This window comes from Rana temporaria, chromosome 2, assembly GCF_905171775.1.
Source record: "Rana temporaria chromosome 2, aRanTem1.1, whole genome shotgun sequence".
Lineage (NCBI taxonomy): Eukaryota > Metazoa > Chordata > Amphibia > Anura > Ranidae > Rana > Rana temporaria.
In genome coordinates this window covers 514,445,739-514,468,632 of record NC_053490.1, presented here as the reverse complement: position 1 = coordinate 514,468,632, position 22,894 = coordinate 514,445,739, and the positions used below count along the sequence as shown (strand labels likewise).

At 47.4% G+C, this 22,894-nt stretch overlaps 1 protein-coding gene across 2 annotated transcripts in view; it reads left to right on the top strand.

The window, feature by feature from the left end:
• The first annotated feature begins 884 nt into the window (after positions 1-884).
• Positions 885-22,894, top strand: part of LOC120927969 (SH3 domain-binding glutamic acid-rich-like protein) — a 108,037-nt gene continuing 86,027 nt past the window's right edge. For both annotated transcript variants that reach the window (XM_040338998.1, XM_040338997.1), the window contains exon 1: positions 885-1,051. In XM_040338998.1, the coding sequence (XP_040194932.1) occupies positions 1,007-1,051 (45 nt within the window). In that variant the 5' untranslated portion in view covers positions 885-1,006. The remainder of the gene's footprint in view (positions 1,052-22,894) is intronic.

The following is a 22,894-nucleotide window of genomic DNA, read 5'->3' as shown; positions in this document are numbered from 1 at the left end:
CCCGTCATTGAAGGAGAAAACGTACTTATTTACAACATTTTATAACAGAAACAAAGTAAAAAGTATTTTTTTTTCAAAATGTTTGGTCTTTTTTTATTTGTTGCGCAAAAAATAAAAACCCCAGAGGTGATCAAATAGCACCAAAAGAAATCTCTATTTGTGGGAACAAAATGATAAAAAATAATAAAAAATGTGAGCATGTAGCATGACCGCGCAATTGTCATTCAAAGTGCGACAGCGCTGAAAGCTGAAAATTGGCCTGGGCAGGAAGGGGGCGTAAGTGCCCGGTATTGAAGTGGTTAATTTCTTGTTCTGCCATCATTGCACGGGCTCTTGAAGGGTGTAAATACGGTCTCATCGTCTCGTGGGAAGTACTGTATACACACACATGGAATTCTTTGTCTGTGTCAGGACATTCTTTTGTCAGCTGTGGGTGACTCTAGACAGCTGCAGGCAGATAATGTGAAAAAATAAAAATGTTCTACCTTTCCCACTAAACACAATTCATACATAAATGGCTGTAGAAACGTAACAGAGAAAAACACGGTTTTGCAGAACGAGTTGTAGAAAAATGGAGCTCCCCTTTAAGCCCCGTGTCATAACACAACCACCTGTGCGCCCTGACATAACAAAAAGCCGTATTCGCTGTGTCTTTCAGCTGCTAAGTGTTTTTCCACCAACCACGGCTCTTATGAGTGATTTACAGCATATGAAATCAATTGCACGCTGCTAGGACATTCTGATTGGTGTATTGTTTTACCTTTCCTTGTACGGACTGGGGGCCAACCTAACCTGCTCTGATGCAGTTGCTAGTCTGCGCACAACAGATGCCCTGCGAGAGCCAATCAGTCCCAAAATATCTCGCAGCCAATGATTAGGTTGCAATGTGCAGAGAGCAGGGAGAGCCGGTTAGGGTTACACACAGTGCTCGGGGATTCTGGCTGGCAGTCACACGCTCGGGGTCCTTGTTACGTTATAACAGGGTTCTCTCCATCCTGCAGGCAAAATGGTCATCAAGGTCTTTGTCGCCACCGTGGCAGGATCCACTGCGGTAAGTCTGGGTTACGTTTTTTTTATATATTTTTTTGTGTTTTTTTTTTTTTGCTACTAAAAGTTACAAAAGAAATTGAAAAAAAACTACTGTATGTGCATCACAGCAAAATCAGAAACTTAAAAATAACCTAGGGCCAGATTCACAGAGCAGACACGACGGCGTATCTACTGATACGCCGTCGTATCTGTTGTTCTATCTATGCGACTGATTCATAGAACCAGTTACGCATAGATAGCCATAAGATCCGACAGGTGTAATTGTTTTACACTGTCGGACCTTAGGATGCAGTACCGCGGCCGCCGCTGGGGGGAGTTTGCGTCGTAAACCAGCGTCGGGTATGCAAATTAGGAGTTACGGCGATCTACAAAGTTTTTTCGCGTTCGCTACGTCGCCGCTAGTCTAGTTTCCCGTCGCAAAGTTAGTTGTTTTTTTTGGTGCCTTAACTTTACACAGCAATCGTATTGCTGTCTAAAGTATGGCCGTCGTTCCCGCGTCGAAATTTAAAAAATAACGTCGTTTGCGTAAGCCGTCCAGGAATACGGAATTACGATACGCGCGTCACCGTTCAAAAAAATGACGTCACTTCGCGCAAAGCACGGCGGGAGTTCGGAAACGGAGCATGCGCGGTAGGTCCGGCGCAGGAGCGCACCTAATTTAAATGGCACACGCCCATTTGAATTGGCCCGCCTTGCGCCGGAGGCCACCGGCGTAGGTTTTCATCGCAAGTGCTTGGTGAATCAGGCACTTGCGATGAAAAATTGCGGCGGTGTAACGTATCTAGGATACGTTACGCCGCTGCGATTCTACGTGAATCTGGCCCCTAGACTTTTGTAGGGACTTTAGAGTTCCAGGTTTCATGGTCCTCTTCGCTTATATTTATGAAGAATTTGAATTTTTTTTTTGCTTTTATTTAGGTCTGAAACAACTAATTGATTAATCGACAACTAATCAATTATGAAATTAATCGATTACCATTTTCATAATCGATTAATTGGCCAGTAACATAATGGGTCCATGCCTCACTGTGCCCATGCCCCACTGTGCCCATGCCCCACTGTGCCCATGCCCCACTGTGCCCATGCCTCACTGTGCCCATGACTAGACTGACCGTTAACATGGGAGTCTATGGAAGGGGTGCCCAGGTTTGAAAAATCAGTGATCCCCAGCCGTAGGTCCCCCAGACAACAAACTTTGCACACTTGTAGAGGAGAAATGGCGCTACATGTGTGCCAAGGTCCGGGTCCAGGGGACCTACAACAGGCCGGTACCGGGTCCCCGAATTCACTGGAGAAATAACCGTTTAACATGGGAGTCTATGGAAGGGGTGCCCGGCTTTGAAAAATCGGTGCTCCCCGGCCGTAAGTCCCCCGGACAACAAATTTTGCACACTTGTAGAGGAATAGTGGAGCTATATGTACCGGCCAGTACCAGGTCCCCAAAGTCTGGGAGATCAGGCGCAAAAAGGTGACTCGTGTATAAGCCGAGGGGGGCATTTTCAGCACAAAAAAAATGTGCTGAAAAACTCGGCTTATACTCGAGTATATACGGTATGTAAAAATGCTAATTTTTAAGGTTATTAAAAAACAATAATCGGCTCAGAACACCTTGATGTCTCTGTTCCATACTGTTTCTTATAACTTTGTAAGTCCTTGTGTATTTAATTGGAATTATTGGAATTAGGGCAGGAATTGTTGCCCTCCGTCCCACAACACAGTTTGCTCCCGGGGGGGGGGGGGGGGGGGCAATATCCTGGCCATTTGATTTGACATTGGGCCTTCAACAATGTTCAAAATGATCTATGACTGTATGTTTATCAATGTAACATTCGAATGTATAACAGGACATATTACAGTTCATTATTTGTCTATTTTCTTTCTCTGTTTGTATAAAACTTCAATAAAAACGATTGAAATGGAAAAAACAATAATCGGCCAACTAATCGATTATGAAAATAATCGTTAGTTGCAGCCCTACTTTTATTTTATTCCTATTTATATCTTATTTTAATATACTTTATCATACTCTAAAATACTCAAAATTATTCAGTTAGAATGGGTTCTTGACGAGGAATCTAGAATTGTTAAAATGTTAAACAGTAAAATGATCCAACTGTTCATCCATGCTTACGTTAAGAGTACAAATTATTATTATATTTATGAAGAATTTGAAGTTATTTTTGCTTTTTGTTTATTTTTAATTCCTATTTTATATCTTATTATTTTCTTTTATCATATTCAAAAATACTCAAAATGACTCAGTTACAATGGGGTTTTTGACAAGGAATCTAGAATTGTTAAAATGTTAAAGCGGAGTGCCACCCAAAAGTGGAACTTCCGCTTTAAGCACTACTCGCCCCCTTATGCCTCGTACACACGGCCGGACTTTCTGAAAAAAATAAGTCAGACAGGCTTTTTTTCCTCGGAAAGTCCGGCCGTGTGTAGCCTCCATCAGACTTCTTTTGTCAGAAGTCCGACGGACCTTAGATAGAGAACCTGTTCTCTTTCTTTCCATTGGACTTCCGTCGGACTCACGGCGGACTTTTGCATGGTCAAAAGTCCGACCGTGTGTACGAGGCATTACATGCCACTATACTGCGCCTGCGCACCGCCGTTCGGCTCCTTTCGGCAATCGTGACGCAGCTTAGGCGACGGGGGGAGCTCGTTTTTGGTCATCACGTCAATCACCAGCAAGTTAGGAACGCCCAGCCCCGCAGGAATCGCAACCCGGAAGCCACGGGTGAATTAGCTGTACCGAGGTATGTACAGCATAAAAAAAAATAAAAAAAGGCATAATTGTATTGTAATGTGTCGGGACATTGTAATACTAGAAAGTAGTTTTAGGGTGAACCTCCCCTTTAAGGACTGCCTCCTGCACATTTACGTCGGCAGAATGGCACGGCTGGGCACAGGCATGTACCTGTACGTTGCCTTTAACCTCCCTGGCGGTATTCCCGAGCGTGACTCGGGGTTAACATTCAGTGCCAGAAGCGGTAACCCCGAGTCACGCTCGGGGTGCATTTTTTTTTTCCCCCAAAAATTCCTGGCGATCCGGTGGGGGTTTCCCGCTGGATCGCCGGTCAGACTAGTCCCGCTGGGGGGGATGCAGAGTGAGCGCAGCGGTGGCTAAACATCCCGGCGATCCAGCGGGGTTTCCCGCTGGATCGCCGGTCAGATGAGTCAGGGGAAATGCAGAGTGAGCGCAGCGGTGGTGTGGTGACATCCCGGCGATCCAGCGGGGTTTCCCGCTGTGATCGCCGGTGAGAGCCCCGGCAGAATGTATTGCAGAGTGAGCGCAGCGGTGTTCTTACCTAATCCCGGTGAGAGCCCCGCTGATGTCTTCTCTGATGTCTCCTCTCTCTTCCGTCTCTGTGAACCGCAGCGCCTCACAGTGGCGGAAGTGGGCGGGAGATTCAAAAAAGTTACAATGTTACAATGTAAAAAAGTAAAACACACACATAAAGTTACATGATACAGTGTAATCTGACAGGATTTCACTGTATCACCTCAGATTTCACCTCAGATTATTCTACACTGCCCTGGCTGCCCTTTTTGCTGTTTTATCTAACCAAAAAAAATAAAATGGCATCAAAGCGTCACTTTAGCACCTCCAAAGCGGCTTTGGATCAGATAAGTGACAGCGACAGCGACACAGAGTTCCTCGCAGAATTGAGCGACAGCGATAGCGATTCGTGGCAAGATTCGTCATACGACTCCGACTCTGACCAGAGAAGTAGCGACAGCGACGAATCTCCACTTGAGCTCAGTGAGGTGCGCACTTGGTGCCCTATTGATTGCGGTATGGATGCAGTACCACCGCCAAGATTCCCGTTTACAGGATCGCCTGGGATGAAGGTAGAAGTTGATCACAATGATCCTTTGGCGTACCTAAAATTATTTCTGACAGATGACGTCATTGAAAAGATTGTCACGGAGACAAACCGCTACAAAGAGCAGCAATCCACTACTCTGCACAGCAAGTTTTCCAGATCCAGAAAATGGGAACCTGTGAGTAAGGAGGACATATGGAAATTTCTGGGGCTAATACTTCTCCAAGGGGTGGTGGGTAAACCCCTGCAGAGATGGTACTGGACTAAAAATAAATTGCTGGCAACCCCATTTTTTGGCACCATCATGTCCGAGTACCGATTTTCCCTCATAATGAAGAATCTACACTTCACCAACAATGAGGACTTTGACGAAGCCACACATCCAGCGCCCAAACTGAAGAAAATCTGGGAAGTATTCCAAATGATTATAACAAATTTCCAGCAGGCCTATGTCCCAGACCGTGACATCAGCATTGATGAAAGTCTGATGGCTTACAAAGGACGCCTCAGCTGGATTCAATACATCGCATCCAAGAGAGCGCGGTTTGGAATAAAATCCTATATGCTCTGCGAGTCTACAACTGGCTATATATGGAATTCCATCATATACACCGGCAAAGGAACACAATTCAACCCCAGGTACAGCGACTATGGGATGGCAACGTCATCAGTCCTTTCATTGCTTGAACCATTGCTCAATCAGGGGTATTGTGTAACAACCGACAACTTTTACACGTCGCCTGAGCTGTACGAGTTTCTACTAAAAAACAAGACTGACGCATATGGAACCGCTAGAGCCAACCGACGTGACCTGCCATGTATGTTTTCCAAGAAAAAACTGAAAACAGGAGAAATGGTGGCCTGGCAGAAAGGAAAGATGATGGCAATGCGTTGGCGTGACAAAAAAGACGTGTGCCTAATGAGTACAGTACATACCACCTCCACTGCCATGGTCCACACAAGAGGTGGGAAAGATGTCAAAAAGCCACAACTTGTGATCGATTACAACAACACCATGGGAGGAGTCGATAGAGCCGATCAGGCGATGACCTTCTATCCAGCTATGCGGAAGCAACAAAAAAAATACTATAAAAAAATATTCAGGCATCTCCTGGAACAATGTATGTGGAATGCCTATATACTGCACAAGGGAAGGAGTGACAAGCCTCTTGTTCACTCCGACTTCATCTGGAAGGTGGTGGAGAAAATTTTTTTGAACTACCAAACGCCATCAGTGGCCGTGAACAGATCTGGACGTCGCGCTGTTGACATTGTAAACCCAGAGAGGCTGACTGGTCGTCACTTTACGGATTACATCCCGCCAAGCGCAAAAAAGGCAGCACCTACAAGAATGTGTGTAGTTTGCTGCTCAAAGCGAGATGGGAATGGAAAAAAAGTCCGAAAGGAAACAAGGTTCTATTGCTCTGATTGTGACGTTGGTCTATGTGCAGTCCCATGTTTCAAAATTTACCACACCCAGGATGTTTACTGAATTTTCTTCTGTTTGACAAATTGCATTATTTATTACTGAATTTTCTTCTGTTTGACAAATTGCATTATTTATTACATTACTGAATAAAATGATATTATTTATTAGATTATAACTCATGATTTTATTTTTTCGAACGTTATTACATCTGAGAGGTCTACTAGAGTCTTCTTTGGTCAGGTTTAAGTAAGTAATTACTAAGAATTGCAGGCCTACAATAAATAACACCAAATTTCCATACAAAAAAATGGTACCGCTTTTGGAACAAAATTCCAGACAGAATCATACCGCTAGGGAGGTTAAGAGCCCAGCCGTGGGTCGCGAGCGCGACCCGGTCCAAAGCTCCGTGACCGCGCCCGCGGGACCCGATCGCCGCCGGTCACAGGAGCTGAAGAACGGGGAGAGGTGTGTGTAAACACACCTTCCCCGTTCTTCTGTGTGGCAGCGTCACTGATCGTCTGTTCCCTGATATAGTGAACGACGATCAGTGACGTCACGCCTACAGCCACACCCCCTACAGTGAGAATCGCTCCCTTAGGGCACACTTAACAACTTAGCGCCCCCTAGTGGTTAACCCCTAGCACTTTTTGCTGTGAAAATGGCAATGGTCCCAAAAATGTGTCAAAAGTGTCCGATGTGTCCGCCATAATGTCGCAGTCACGAAAAAAAATCGATGATCACCGCCATTAGTAGTAAAAAAAAATATTAATAAAAATGCCCTAAAACTATCCCCTATTTTGTAAACGCTATAAATTTTACGCAAACCAATCGATAAACGCTTATTGCGTTTTGTTTTTTACCAAAAATAGGTAGAAGAATATGTTTCGGCCTAAACTAAGGAAAACATTTTTTTTTATATATCTTTTTTGGGGATATTTATTATAGAAAAACGTAAAAAATATTGATTTTTTTTCAAAATATTCGCTCTAATTTTGTTTATAGCGCAAAAAATAAAAACCGCAGAGGTGATCAAATACCACCAAAATAAAGCTCTATTTGTGGGGGAAAAAGGACGCCAATTTTGTTTGGGAGCCACGTCGCACCACCGCGCAATTGGCAGTTAAAGTGACGCAGTGCCGAATTGCAAATAGGGGCAAGGTCCCTAACCTGCATAATGGTCCGGGTCTTAAGTGGTTAACGAGCGTTTTGAAAGACGAGCAACTTAAAAAAAAAATCCTGACTCAGTTTGCAAGTTTTTTGTCTCGCAAAACAAGCAGGATTCAAGCCAATGGGGTGTGCAGTGCCGAATTTGACCAGAGGTGCGGGAGCCCGGGGTGACACTCGGAACAGTTCGGAAATACTTGGAACCATTCGGAAAAACAGTGGAACCTCGGATTGGTAACGCGGTTAACGAGCGTTTCGCAATAAAAGCACTGTATTTTTTGAAATATTAACTCGGTTTGCGAGTGTTGCCTCGCAATACGAGCAGGATTCAAGCCAAAGCGGTGTGCAGTACCGCGTTCAGCCTGAGGTGGGGGGGGGCGGGGAGTCAAACAGAGCCGATTGGTGCCGTTCGGACCAATTCGTAAATGATCGCAAAGACTCGTAAATACGACTTTCCCGAGCCTTTCTGAGGTTTGCCGGGGTCAGCCGAGCTGTCCTTGGGTCTTTTCGTGGGTTCCCAAGGCTCTCCGGTGCCCCCCACCTCTGGCCACATGCGGTATTGTATGCCATTGAAGTCAATGCAGAACAAATAATTTTTGTTTCCATTGACTTCTATGGGGAAACTCGCTTTGATATGCGAGTACTTTGGATTACGAGCATTCTCCTGGAACAGATTATGCTCGTAATCCAAGGTTCCACTGTGCTCGGGAAACACTCTAAAATACTCTGTTCCTGAGGGTTTCCGAGCCTTTTCTGAGGGTTTCCGAGTTCAGCCAAGCTGTCCCTGAGTATTTCCAAGGATCTCCTGTGAAGGTGAAGGTTATGTGGAGAGTTAATGGGGAGTTCCAGGCATTTTTAATGTTTATTAAAAGTCAGCAGCTACAAAAAGTGTAGCTGCTGACTTTTAATAAACATACACTCACCTGCTCCACGGTCCAGCGATGCGCTGGGCCGGAGCTCTGCTCCTCTCCCCCTCTCTCCAGCCGGCATCCTCATTGTTACTGTGGGCATCCGGCCGTGACAGCTTTTGGCTTCACGGCCGGGCACTCGCTGCGCATGCGCGATCCGCGCTGCGCTATCTGATTGGACCTGTCACGTGTCCCAGGCGATCTCCTACAGGGAGGGGCCGCCAAAAGGCGATATGACGTATCGCCTTAGTGACCCCTCGGCGGAAGGAGGAAGTGGGACAGGATGTCCCACTCCTCCTGAAGCCCCCACTCCCCCCCCAAAAAATGACATGCCAAACGTGGCATGTAAGGGGGCAAGGAGTGGTTTAAGCGGAAGTTAAATTTTTGGGTGGAACTACGATTTAAAGTGTTACTAAACCCACAACAGTAAAATAAAAGTCTTTATATGCAGTAAAGCATGCTTGTTATACTCACTGTGAAACATAATGGGTTAATCCTTTGCATTGTGTAAAAGGCCTTGTTGATCCAGTCTTCTCTGATACTCCCCTTCTTTTACTGTCCCCAAACCATCTCCTTATAGTACAGAGCCCTAGAAGGCATTCTGCACATGCTCAGTTTTATATGTTATACTAGAGAGTTTTTTTGTTTGTTTGTTTTTTTGGAAGGGTGCATGTGATCAGCACAGGTCCAATCCACACCGTCCAGACAGAGGGTCAGGGGTCATGCAGCCTCATAGGACAGTTGAAGGGGAATGAAAACACCTCCTACAGGCTTTAACCAGACACTGATAGAATTCATAAGACTGCTATATACTGCTGATGAGAAAAGGTATTTTATTTATCAGTTTATATTTACTAAAATAATTGCATTTCCATGTTCTGTGTACCGTGGGAGATCAGATATAGTGAATGCAGGGTGCTGGGTTTAGTAACACTTTGTATTACAGGGAGGATTAGTGTTTGGTGTCAGCTGTTTATTGCTGCCTGTGTTCTATCAGAAAGCTGCTACCTATCAGAAAATGCAACCTTAGTGATGTTCCGTTGCGGCCATCTTGGTGCACCCGCACTCATCCACAGTAGGCCTATGATCTGAAGTTGCCAAGCAGACATCTTTTTACACACTTTTTTCACATTTTTACGCTTATTTTTACCAGTAAACTGAGCTTATAGAGTGAAATACAGGATTTAGAAATCCGCGACACTGTTTTAATATTGAATTTTAAAAGCAGCGGCGTTCTGTCAGATTAGCAAACCTGTGAGTTCAGCAGGCTTTCTGCTGCTTTTAGAATTCAACATCAAAACAGTCACACGGACTTCCAAATACTGTTTTTGGCTATATAAACTCAGTTTACAGGTAAAACTAAGTGCGAAATGCAAAACTTTAGTGGGTGTAAAAAGATGTCCACTTGCCGCCTTCTGACTGTAGGCTTACTGCTGATGAGTACGGGGTGTACCAAGATGGCCGTGCAGGAACTTCCGTTACATATTCTGATGGATAGCGGCTTTCTGACAGGACACCTGCATTCATATTGTAAAGATTTCCCCTCACTTCCTTTCCGAACAGGATGTGATTGAAAATCCCTCCAATGGGGACACAGACAAAAATACTTGGGTAGATTCAGGTACGGGCGCGCAATTTTAAGACGGCGTAGCCTAGCGTGTTTACACTACGCCGCCTTAAGTAAGAGAGGCAAGTACATGATTCTCAAGGCACTTGCCTCCTTACTAAGGGCGGCGTAGTGTAAACGCGGCGGGCGTAAGGGCGCCTAATTCAAATGGGTTGGGGGGGGGGGGGCGTGTTGTATGGTAATGAGGCTTGACCTCAAGTTTTTGACGTTTGTTGTCACTGCGCATGCGCCGGGCGCCTACATTTCCCAGTGCGCACTGTGGCTAAGTACGCCGTACGGGCCTATTGATTTCGACGTGGACGTAAACTACGTAAATCCCGATTCGCGGACGACTTACGCAAACGACGTAAACATTTCGAATTTCGCGGCGGGAACGGCGGCCATACTTGACATTACTATTCCACTAGAGCCTAGCTCTAACTTTACGCGGCCTATCTCTTACGTAAATGGCGTAAAAGTACTGCGCCGGCCTGGCGTACGTTCGTGAATCGGCGTATCACCTCATTTACATATTCTACGTCGACCGCAATGGAAGCGCCACCTAGCGGCCATCCAAAATATTGCAACCTAAGATAGGACGGCGCAAGCCGTCGTATCTTAGATATGTTTAAGCGTATCTCTGTTTGAGCATACGCTTAAACATCCGTCGGCGTAGATTCTGAGTTAGGCCGGCTTATCTACTGATAAGCCGGCCTAACTCTTTGTGAATCTACCTAACTGTTTATAAATATACCCCCTTGTATCAAAAGAACAAGAAATGATGAAAAATTGGATCACAGTGGGGTCTCAGATAAAAAAATTAAATAAAATTGTAATAAATTCTAACTCTTCATTATACTATCCAAAAATAAGATTTTCCATCCTATAACAAATGCGTTGGGTGTCCCTAGGTGACCCAACACTTCCCACATCCCAGTGTCATGTTTGTGGATTATTCTTCCTTTCAGGTGAAAGATTTTCGAGTAGCTCAGTCACCCGAGTGGTTATGCTGTAGGATAAAAACTGATCACCAGGAAGATGGAACAGATTGCTCTTTATGGAATAAGTTACACAACTCACATTCAGTAGTAGCATGTAGTCCATAGGTGTGCACAGCCTATTGCATTAGGACAGGGGTGTCAAACTCAATTTCGCTGAGGGCCGCATCAGCAGTGTGGTTGCCCTCAAAGGACCAGTTGTACGGTATATGGGTTGCACTACATACAGAATGCAGAGTTCAGGATTACGCCAGGATTATGGTACGTACACAGTGCAGGAATTCAGGGGTGCGCTATGTACAGAGGGCAGGAATTCAGGGGTGCGCTACGTACACAGTGCAGGGATTCAGGGGTGCGCTACGTACACAGGGCAGGAATTCAGGGGTGCGCTATGTACAGAGGGCAGGAATTCAGGGGTGCGCTACGTACACAGTGCAGGGATTCAGGGGTGCGAAACGTACACAGGGCAGGAATTCAGGGGTGCGCTATGTACAGAGGGCAGGAATTCAGGGGTGCGCTACGTACACAGTGCAGGGATTCAGGGGTGCGCTACGTACACAGGGCAGGAATTCAGGGGTGCGCTACGTACACAGTGCAGGGATTCAGGGGTGCGCTACGTACACAGTGCAGGAATTCAGGGGTGCGCTATGTACAGAGGGCAGGAATTCAGGGGTGCGCTACGTACACAGTGCAGGGATTCAGGGGTGCGCTACGTACACAGGGCAGGAATTCAGGGGTGCGCTATGTACAGAGGGCAGGAATTCAGGGGTGCGCTACGTACACAGTGCAGGGATTCAGGGGTGCGCTACGTACACAGGGCAGGAATTCAGGGGTGCGCTATGTACAGAGGGCAGGAATTCAGGGGTGCGCTACGTACACAGTGCAGGGATTCAGGGGTGCGCTACGTACACAGGGCAGGAATTCAGGGGTGCGCTATGTACAGAGGGCAGGAATTCAGGGGTGCGCTATGTACAGAGGGCAGGAATTCAGGGGTGCGCTACGTACACAGTGCAGGGATTCAGGGGTGCGCTACGTACACAGGGCAGGAATTCAGGGGTGCGCTACGTACACAGTGCAGGGATTCAGGGGTGCGCTACGTACACAGTGCAGGGATTCAGGGGTGCGCTATGTACAGAGGGCAGGGATTCCGGGGTGTGCTACGTTCCAAGTGCAGGGGTTCAAGGGTGCGCTACGTACAGAGGGCAGGGATTCAGGGGTGCGCTATGTACAGAGGGCAGGGATTCAGGGGTGCGCTATGTACAGAGGGCAGGGATTCAGGGGTGCGCTATGCACAGAGGGCAGGGATTCAGGGGTGCGCTACGTACAGAGGGCAGGGATTCAGGGGTGCGCTATGTACAAAGTGCAGGGATTTAGGGGTGCGCTATGTACAGAGGGCAGGGATTCAGGGGTGCGCTATGTACAGAGGGCAGGGATTCAGGAGTGCGCTACGTACAAAGTGCAGGGATTCAGGGGTGTGCTATGTACAGAGGGCAGGGATTCAAGGGTGCGCTATGTACAGAGGGCAGGGATTCAGGGGTGCGCTATGTACAGAGGGCAGGGATTCAGGGGTGCGCTATGTACAGAGGGCAGGGATTCAGGGGTGCGCTATGTACAGAGGGCAGGGATTCAGGGGTGCGCTATGTACAGAGGGCAGGGATTCAGGAGTGCGGTACATACAAAGTGCAGGGATTCAGGGGTGCGCTATGTACAGAAGGCAGGGATTCAAGGGTGCGCTATGTACAGAGGGCAGGGATTCAGGGGTGCGCTACGTACACAGTGCAGGGATTCAGGGGTGCGCTATGTACAGAGGGCAGGGATTGATATATATCAGGTTGCAGGTTTTTGCTGAATTTTCGGACAGTGCGCCAAAGATGAAGCATGTAGGAATTTTAGTGCGCTTTCAGAAAATGCAGAAAAAACACACAACCTAATAGAAATCAATAGAACTGTGGGTAAAATGCAGGAAAACTGCAGATACACCAGCAATGGGCCAAAACACAGCAAACCAGTGTGAACCCACCTAAAAGCACAAGGGAACGAGCACTACCACAGGCTGATGACACAATTCTGAACTCTTTGGCTGCAGTTATAACAACTACTGCTGCTGGAGAAAAAACTTTAAAAACGAGGGGAAGGGAGATAAGAGTCACTGAGCTCACACTTAATGGTGCCTGGAGGCTTATCACTCAGAGATATCCTGTGTACCAGGGCTGGACTGGGACAGAAATTTGGCCCTGGACTTCATCCAGACTGGCCCACTTTGACAGGTCTCTCCCATGGCGGCCGGACAACTCCCGCAACCCCCCCCCTCCCCGGCCACCCAAGCCCCCTCTCCCTCTTCACTAGCCACTAGCTGTTCTACTTTATTAGAGTAGAACGGCTGGTACTGGTACTCTTATAGGTAGTACCAGTGGGGAAGCTAGACATTATTTCACCCAAGGCAAAGAATCAGTTCGGTGCCCCCCCCCCTCCCCCATGCTCCTCTGTCATCCCCCCTGCTCCTCTGATCCTCCCCCCTGCTTCTTTGTTCCCCCCCAGGTGAGCGCTGCGGGAAGGGAGAGGAGGTGAGCGCTGCGGGAAGGGAGAGACAGAGGAGCGGAGGGGGGCGGCGGTCCACTGTCACTGAAGCCGGCCCACTGAGCCATCGGCCCACCGGGAAACTCCCTGTAGTCCCAATGGCCAGTCCATCCCTGCTGTGTACCTTCTATCTGCCAGCTGCTCTGTTTGTTCACAATTTCCCAGCCCCGTGGCTCACTGCAGTCTGCAAGGACTTCACACAGGAAGAGGGGAGGGGGAAGGCAGAGCAGACTCAGCCTCTCCCATTTGTGTAGGGGGGAACTGTGCACTGTGACAGTGTAATAACCACATGCAGATGCAGCCAGACACCCCTACATTTACACACAACTTCTACTGTCCCATAGAAGTTTATGGACAGCAGAAAACAGGGCTTATACACTGCGCTGCTGTGAGAACAAGTGGTGCAGGCTGGCATGGCCACATGACAAGGCTTGGCTGGCCAGATTCGGCCCGCGGGCCTTGTGTTTGCCACCCCTGCATCAGGATGTACACCCCAAAGCCCAAACACACAAGAGCGCCATCTGCTGTCACAGAGAGGAATCTGTGGTGGTGGGAAACAGCCGAGTTGTCCGGCAGCCATAGGAGAGACCTGTCAAAGTGGGCCAATCTGGATGAAGTCCAGGGCCAAATTTTTGTCCCAGTCCAGCCCTGCAGTATACTGTATGTGTATTGTGTTTTTCACTTTTTAATTTGGCGCCGAACTCCGTCCCCGTGCGTCGTAACGTCGCAGGGAACGGAGCTCGGCGGCACTGTGAATCGAGCGAGGAGGCACAGCGGAGGAGCCTGCACACACATCGCAGGATCCAGGGACAAGGTAAGTAACTTCCCCCTGAATCCTGCAATGTGGTCTGGCTCGGGGATACCGCTTTTGGAATAAAAAATTCACCCCGAGCCAGACTCGGATTACCGCAAAGGAGGTTAAAAAAGAATGGCATCGTAATGCGCCTGGTTTGTTTTTTGCCACTATTGCAGTGCAATTTGGAATTGCAGCCAGAATCGCGACGATTCTACCCGCAAATCCAAATTGCTAGATGTGAACAGGGCCTAAAGCTCGAAAGTCAAACTTCTGGACGTTACAGAGTGACTAAAGACTAAGGGCTAGATTCAGAAAGGAGATACGACGGCATATCTCCGGATACGCCGTCGTATCTCTGAGTGTGCGGCGTCGTATCTATGCGACTGATTCATAGAATCAGTTACGCATAGATTTCCCTAAGATCCGACCAGCATAAGTGTCTTACACCATCGTATCTTAGCTGCATATTTACGCTGGCCGCTAGGTGGCGCTTCCGTATATTTATGCGAGGAATATGCTAATTAGGTAGATACACAGATTCAGAAACGTACGTCCGCCCGGTGCATTTTTTTACGTCGTTTCCGTTAGGCTTTTTCCGGCGTAAAGTTACCCCTGCTATATGAGATGTATCCTATGTTAAGTATGGACGTCGTTCCCGCGTCGAGTTTTAAAAATTTTACGTCGTTTGCGTAAGTCGTTTGTGAATAGGGCTGTACATAAGTTACTTCACGTCTAAAGCAATGACGATTTGCGGCTTAATTTAGAGCATGCGCACTGGGATTTTTTCACGAACAGTGCATGCGCCGTTGGTAAAATACGTCAAATACGCGGTGTCACCATTCATTTAAATAAAACACGCCCACATCATCCCCATTTGAATTAGGTGGGCTGACGCCGGACAACATACGTTACGCCACCGTAACTAAGGGCGCAAGTTCTTTCTGAATACAGAACTTGCGCCCTAATTTACGGCGGCGTACGTTACACCCTGCCTAAAGATACTCCAAAGTATCTGAATCCGGCCCTAAGTTGCTAAGGCTAGCCATACACAATTCAATGGATTCCTCCATCCATGCTAAACAGCTTGTCGGCTATTCCATACCTCCCAACTTTCTGAGATGGGAATGAAGGACAACTATTAGCAAAATGATGCGGGCATAGGACACACCCCTTGCCACACCCCCCTTAAAGGAGAATTGTATTTAAAAAAAATGATTAGTTAAACCCACAAGGGCTTTTTTTTACCTCTACTATTCCTTTATAGTGTCTTTTGAAGTTTACAAATGCAGCAATTTAGAAATTAGATGAAAGGTTTAGCACTGGAAAACACTTTTTGATATAACTATATAGATCAGACCAAAATGAGGGACAAATGAGGAGGAATGAGGGACAGAGGGACATTGCTCCAAATCAGAGACAGTCCCTCGAAATCAGAGACAGTTGGGAGCTATGGCTATTGTATTCTGACAGCTGGCACCTGCAGCTGTCCTACTACCCAAGCAGTGGGTGCATCTGATTGGATGCAGTAACTGTATGGCCAACAGATTTCCACCTGGCTCCTTCAACAAAGATTGATTGACAAACTGACTCTTGTTGAGCCAGGTGGTGCAAACAGGGCCACCCACAGCTTATATCAACAGATTTGGAATCGGGCCAAATTCGAGCCATGTATGGCGGGCATAAGGCTTCCATGAAATCAGATGTCCCACAGTTAACATGTCAGATTAGAGTTGCAATACACAAATAAGAAAGTTCCTAGCAGCTGTTTAGTCTTGTGACTTCTGCCAGATAGAACAGACAGGTTGGTGACCTCATTGCATTTTAGCACTGCAGCTTGGTCGCATCCCATCTCCAGCATGCTGGTTGGATAATGTAGGAACATCACTCTGTAGCCTTGTGTAGCGCCTGTGTACTTATCAGTACAGGTGCTATGTTAAATTTAGTAGGATGGGAGACTTATTTGCTCTCATCTGTGTTGAATTATCTAAATTCGGCTGTCGCCAGCCCTGAACTGTTTTCTGGGTCATTCTGTTCTCCAGAGATGCCGTTTCATCTCTGGATGGTAGGTGGCCCCAGAGGGGTCCAGGCGGAGCCGCTTCTCCCCAGCAGCCAATTAGAGGAGTTTTCCCTTGCGGAGCATGCTGGGGGGGGGGGTATTTCTGTGGCGAAGGCCATTTCTCGGGGTTCTTCGTGGGTTCCTGGTTCCAGGTGCGAGACCCACCTTTAGGGTGTGCACACATCACGGGCCCCGGCGATATGGCCTACCAGGCCAGGAGTTCCTGACTCTGGGCCCTCATGGCCCGGAGCATCTGATGCTGTACAGGGGCCCCAGTGACTTACTGGGTCCCCCACCTCTATTGAGAAGATCCCAAGCGAGTTGTGCTGTTCGGTGGGGGATTAGGGTGCCCACGTGTCCCGGATTGCCCGGGACTGTCCCGCAATTGACATGTCTGTCCCGGGGTCCCGGGCACCTTCATTCCGGGACAATACAATGTCCCCGGAATAAAATAGAGGACACAGCCTCCCCATACTAAGTAATAACTACATTTCCGAACTGGTTGCTTTTTATCTTTTGGGGGGGGGGGGGTGAGAAAGGGGGTGTGTCCCTGAATGGCAGTTTGGAAATGTGGTCACCCTATGGGGGATCGGTCTGAGGAGAACCCGGAGGTAGGTGATCCAACAGGGCTTGAACGAACCATCAGGGATCTGGGCACCGGACACAGACAGGTTGTATGTGGCAAACTGTCAGTCGGTGACCCCAAGTGATACACTGGGAGGATTCGCTCTATTATCCAAGCTTTCAAGCACTAGGCCTGTGGCAGAGGTCTCATCCTAAAGTCTTAAGTCTACTAGAGCCAAGTCTGTGGCAGAGACTTGAACCTTCCAAGAAGTTCTAAGTGGCTCTCTGGCTGCCAGGCCTGTGAGGGAGGTCTGTCCAGGGGCACTTTACCCACTCCGGCTGGAGTGGTGATGTGACAATTATAATTATTGGAGGCAGGACTGCTTCCCTATCCATAACCTGGGTCTGCAAAGTTTATTCTTCTTTCACCAACCTATGCTGTCTACCTCAAGTTGACTGTTGGTCCTGCTGGACCAGAAATAAAGCATTGAAAACCGTCAACCAACTGTCTGGACATTCCGTCACTGCTCTCGCAACCATCATCACCCCTAGACACATCACAGAGGTAACTTAAATATGTCAACCCCAAATCTAACCAGAGGCTCCTTTGGGGGTGGCGCTACACTTGGTAAAGGGGGGGGGGGGGGCTTGTATGGCCCAGAAATGCTGCATGTCTTTAATGTTCCTCCAGTATACATTCAGGTGTGTTGGTGATATATTATTCATAGCTCCCAACTGTCCCTGATTTTGAGGGACTGCCCCTGATTTGGAGCAAAGTCCCTCTGTCCCTCTCTCCTCCTAATTTGTCCCTAATTTTGGTCTGTTCAGTGTTAGGACAGCGAATATTCATTCGCTCTTCCAACAGACCTGGGTGAACTGCGAGCGCCAAGCATGGCGCTCGCAGGTCACCTTTTTTGACGCCTATTAGAGCCTATAGCCCTGTACACGGAATCTCGTCAGGAAAAAAAACATTGGTTTTTCTGAAGAGATTCCTTGCAAGCTTTCCTGCCCAACGAGTGTTCACACGGGCCATTGAAAAGAACCACTGTTCTTTTGAATGGCAAGAACGCGGTGACGTCGGAAAGGGTAGTTACCGCTCCAGGTGGGTATGCTGGACAATCCATAGCTTCTCAGGAGACCAGGAGTGCCGGCAATGCACAAGTCAAATTGTAAAGGCTAGATTACAGGGATATGCAATTAGCGGACCTCCAGCTGTTGCAGAACTACAAGTCCCATGAGGCATAGCAAGACTCTGACAGCCACAAGCATGACACCCAAAGGCAGAAGCATGATGGGAATTGTAGTTTTGCAACATCTGGAGGTCCGCTAATTGCATATCCCAGGGGTAGAAGAATGGACAGCCGCACTTCCAAAAAACCCTTGGGTTGTCTTTATTTTAAAAATGGCAAATGCACTACAAAATACAGCAAAACAGTGGAGATAGCAGCCGACGCGTTTCACACTGCGGTCAGTGCTTAATCATGATTAAGCACTGACCGCAGTGTGAAACGTGTAGGCTGCTATCTCCACTGTTTTGCTGTATTTTGTAGTGCATTTGCCATTTTTAAAATAAAGACAACCCAAGGGTTTTTTGGAAGTGCGGCTGTCCATTCTTCTAGCCTTTACAATTAACGCGGTGACGTGATCAACTACGACGAGCATACGCTTGTCACAACCGATGCCGTCGCCGCCATCTTGCTACACCCTACACTGCCCTTGTAAGCTACCGTGTATGCGTCCAAGTCTCATCGAGCATGCGCGGGCTTACCGGGGACACGCTCGGTTTTCTCGGCAGGAAAACACTGCCGAGAATCCCGACGAGAAAATAGAGAGCAGGTTCTCTATTTTTCTCGTCGAGGTTCCTGGCAGTTTCCCCGACGAGAAACCATACACACGCACGGTTTTCTCGGCAAAAAGCTCTCTCAGCAGCTTTCTTGCCGAGATAACCGTGTGTGTGTACAAGGCTTACGGCTCTAATCAGGTGCTTCAAAAACACCCCTTGGCGCTGTAATTCAGGCGCCCAAAAAGGGGCCAGGCGTCTGAATAGGGGGTGGCAGCGGCGGCCATGGATAGATTCATGCAATGCATGAATCTATCCAATGGTCATATAGGGGTGGCTGGAGAGAGGGGGGCGGCGCCCGTGCGCCCCTTCCCTTATGGACGCACCACCACTGTTGGCTACTGCTGATGTGAATATCTTCTAAATGGTGCCCGTTTAGGAGATATTCTCTGTACCCACCGGTAAGACTTACTGGGCCAAATCCACAGACGAAGTACGCCGGCGTATCTACTGATACGCCGGTGTACTTTCAAATTTCCCGCGTCGTATCGTTGTCTTGAATCCTCAAAACAAGATACGACGGCTTCTGGGTTAGATCCGACAGGCGTACGTCTTCGTATGCCTTCGGATCTTAGATGCAATACTTCGGCGTCAGCTGGGTGGCGTTTTCCGTGTCGGGTATGCAAATTAGCGTTTTACAACGATCCACAAACGTACGCGCGGCCGTCGCATTTTCTAACGTTGTCTGTAGTCGGCTTTTTCCGGCGTATAGTTAAAGCTGGTATTTTGCGGCGTATAGATAGAATTGCCATGTTAAGTATGGCCGTCGTTCCCGCTTCGAAATTTTAAAAAAAAATTTCTGCGTAAGTCGTCCGTGAATAGGGATGGACGTAACTCACGTCTAAGTTAAAAAAATAACGTTGTTGCGACGTCATTTCGCGCAAAGCACGGCGGGAAATGTCTGGACGACGAAAGCGCATTTCAATCGGCGCGGGGACGCGCTTCATTTAAATGAAACCCGCCCAATTTGAAATGCGCCGCCAGAAATACACTACGCCGCCGTAACTTACGGCGCAAAATCGCTGAGGATTCGAAAATGCGCCAGGTAAGGTACGGCGGCGTAGTGTATCTCTGATACGCTGCGCCGATCTACATGTATGTGGATCTGGCTCACTATAAGCATACATGTAGGTACAAGTTCTATATAAGAGTTTACTATGGCTTTAATCACTTAACGCCCGCCGCACGCCTATTTACGTCCACACAATGGCACGTACAGGCAGATGGGCGTATATATACGTCCTTGCCTTCTAGCGGGTGGGGGGTCCGATCGGGACCCCCCCGCTGCGTGCGGCGGGCGGCTTACCTCGGGGAGCGATCCGGGACGACGGCGCGGCTATTCATTTATAGCCGCTCCGTCGCGATCGCTCCCCGGAGCTGAAGAACGGGGAGAGCCGTATGTAAACACGGCTTCCCCGTGCTTCACTGTGGCGGCGTATCGATCGATGACGTCAGTCCTACAGCCACACCCCCCTACAGTTGTAAACACACACTAGGTGAACCCTAACTCCTACAGCGCCCCCTGTGGTTAACTCCCAAACTACAACTGTCATTTTCACAATAAACAATGCAATTTAAATGCATTTTTTGCTGTGAAAATGACAATGGTCCCAAAAATGTGTCAAAATTGTCCGAAGTGTCCGCCATAATGTCGCAGTCACAAAAAAAATCGCTGCTCGCCGCCAATAGTAGTAAAAAAATTTTTTTTTATAAAAATGCAATAAAACTATCCCCTATTTTGTAAACGCTATAAATTTTGCGCAAACCAATCGATAAACACTTATTGCGATTTTTTTTTACCAAAAATAGGTAGAAGAATACGTATCGGCCTAAACTGAGGAAAAAAAATTTTTTTTATATATGTTTTTGGGGGATATTTATTATAGCAAAAAGAAAAAAATATTGCATTTTTTTCAAAATTGTCGCTCTATTTTTGTTTATAGCGCAAAAAATAAAAACCGCAGAGGTGATCAAATACCACCAAAAGAAAGCTCTATTTGTGGGGAAAATAGGACGCCAATTTTGTTTGGGAGCCACGTCGCACGACCGCGCAATTGTCCTGGGCACGATAGAATCCATCTGCTGAAAAATCCCAGCGAATGGGTTTCAGCGGATAGATCCTATGGTGTGTACACTCCAGTGGATCTGTTTCCGCGGATATTTCTCCCCTGGGATGGATTTCCAGCGGATAAATATTTGATGACATGCTATCAAATCTATCCGCTGGAATCCATCCCAACGGATGGATCCGCTGGTCTGTACAGACTCACCGGATCCATCCGTCCGAAGGAATCCCCCGCATGCGTCTTAATGATTCGACGTATGCGTGGAATTCCTTATATGACAGCGTCGCGCACGTCGCCGCGTCATAATCGTGGCGACGGCGCGACACGTCATCGCCAGAGGATTTCGGCGCGGATTTCGATTCGATGGTGAGTACACTCCATCGCATGGAAATCCGTGCAAATCCTTGAGAGGATTTATCTGCGGATACGGTCCGCTGGACCGTATTCGCGGATAAATCCTTTCGTGTGTATGGGGCCTAAAGGTCCGGGGCTTAAGTGGTTTAAGTACTTTTCTATGTTTTAAATAAATACTTTCAAAAAATTCAATAAAGGAAGTGCATGGGGGGTGTAGTACTTCCAAGGTACATTGTTCAGACATCAAATAATTTCCTGTATTTGTAGAACATCGCAAAGCTTTATAAAAATGAATATACAATTCTAATTTGTAGACGGAGTAACTTTTCTATAGATGGTCGTAAATTTTATTACTCGTTCCATTACACAGTACATATAATATAACTATTTTTCTTTGCATGAAAATATGGATTTTTTTTTATTTCAAATTGAATGTTGTATTCTTTATGTTTTATATTGGATTAGTTTGAAGTAATAATTTGCCGGTTGCTCTAATTTTTTTTTTAATGTTCTCTGTCTAGTAGTTGTCTGGAAGTTTCTAAGCATTCCTTGGCTATCTCTATTAGCCGGACAAGAACGGTCTTTGAGTGGTTGCTGCATACTAGGCTTGAATTCATCAGAGATCAGCTGTCAAGCGGAGATATATAAGGAAACAGCGTCCCTTCCCCCCATGCTCCCACTACCGTCATGTATCCCTGCTCAGTCTTCCCCCCAGACCACCTATCAAATATCTACTTCCAGGGTCTTTACAGTAATGAGGCATTCCGATATCCATGCTCCTTCATACAGGACAAATTCACCGGGAGCAGAAAAAGGCAACTGACTGCAGAGATTCACATTAAAGGCAATGGGGTTCATTTACTAAAGTCAAATAGACGGTGTATTCTGCAAGTGCAGTTGCTCCAGAGCTTAGAAAATGAGGTAAAGCTTCATTTGGCAAAGAATGCCCAATCACGTGTAAGAAAAACAAAAACAAAAAACAGCATTTTTGCTTGCATATTATTGGATGATGGAAGTCAGCAGAGCTTCCCCTAATTTACTAAGCTCTGGAGCAACTGCACTTGCAGAGTGCACAGTCTATTTATCTTTAGTACCGTATATGCTTGAGTATAAGCCGACCCGAATATAAGTCGTGGCACCTAATTTTACCACAAAAAACTGGGAAAGCGTATTGACTCGAGTATAAGCCTAGGGTGTCCATCTGGATGCTTCACTGTGCCTCACTTTGCCTCACTGTGTTCATGTGCATGCCTCACTGTGTCCATGCCTCACTGTGTCCATGCCTCACTGTGCCCATGCCTCACTGTGTCCATGCCTCACTGTGTCCATGCCTCACTGTGCCCATGCCTCACTGTGCCCATGCCTCACTGTGTCCATGCCTCACTGTGTCCATGCCTCACTGTGTCCATGCCTCACTGTGTCCATGCCTCACTGTGTCCATGCTTAACTGTGCCCATGCCTCACTGTGCCCATGCCTCACTGTGCCCATGCCTCACTGTGCCCATGCCTCACTGTGCCCATGCCTCACTGTGTCCATGCCTCACTGTGTCCATGCCTCACTGTGCGCATGCCTCACTGTGTCCATGCCTCACTGTGTCCATGCCTCACTGTGCCCATGCCTCACTGTGCCCATGCCTCACTGTGCCCATGCCTCAC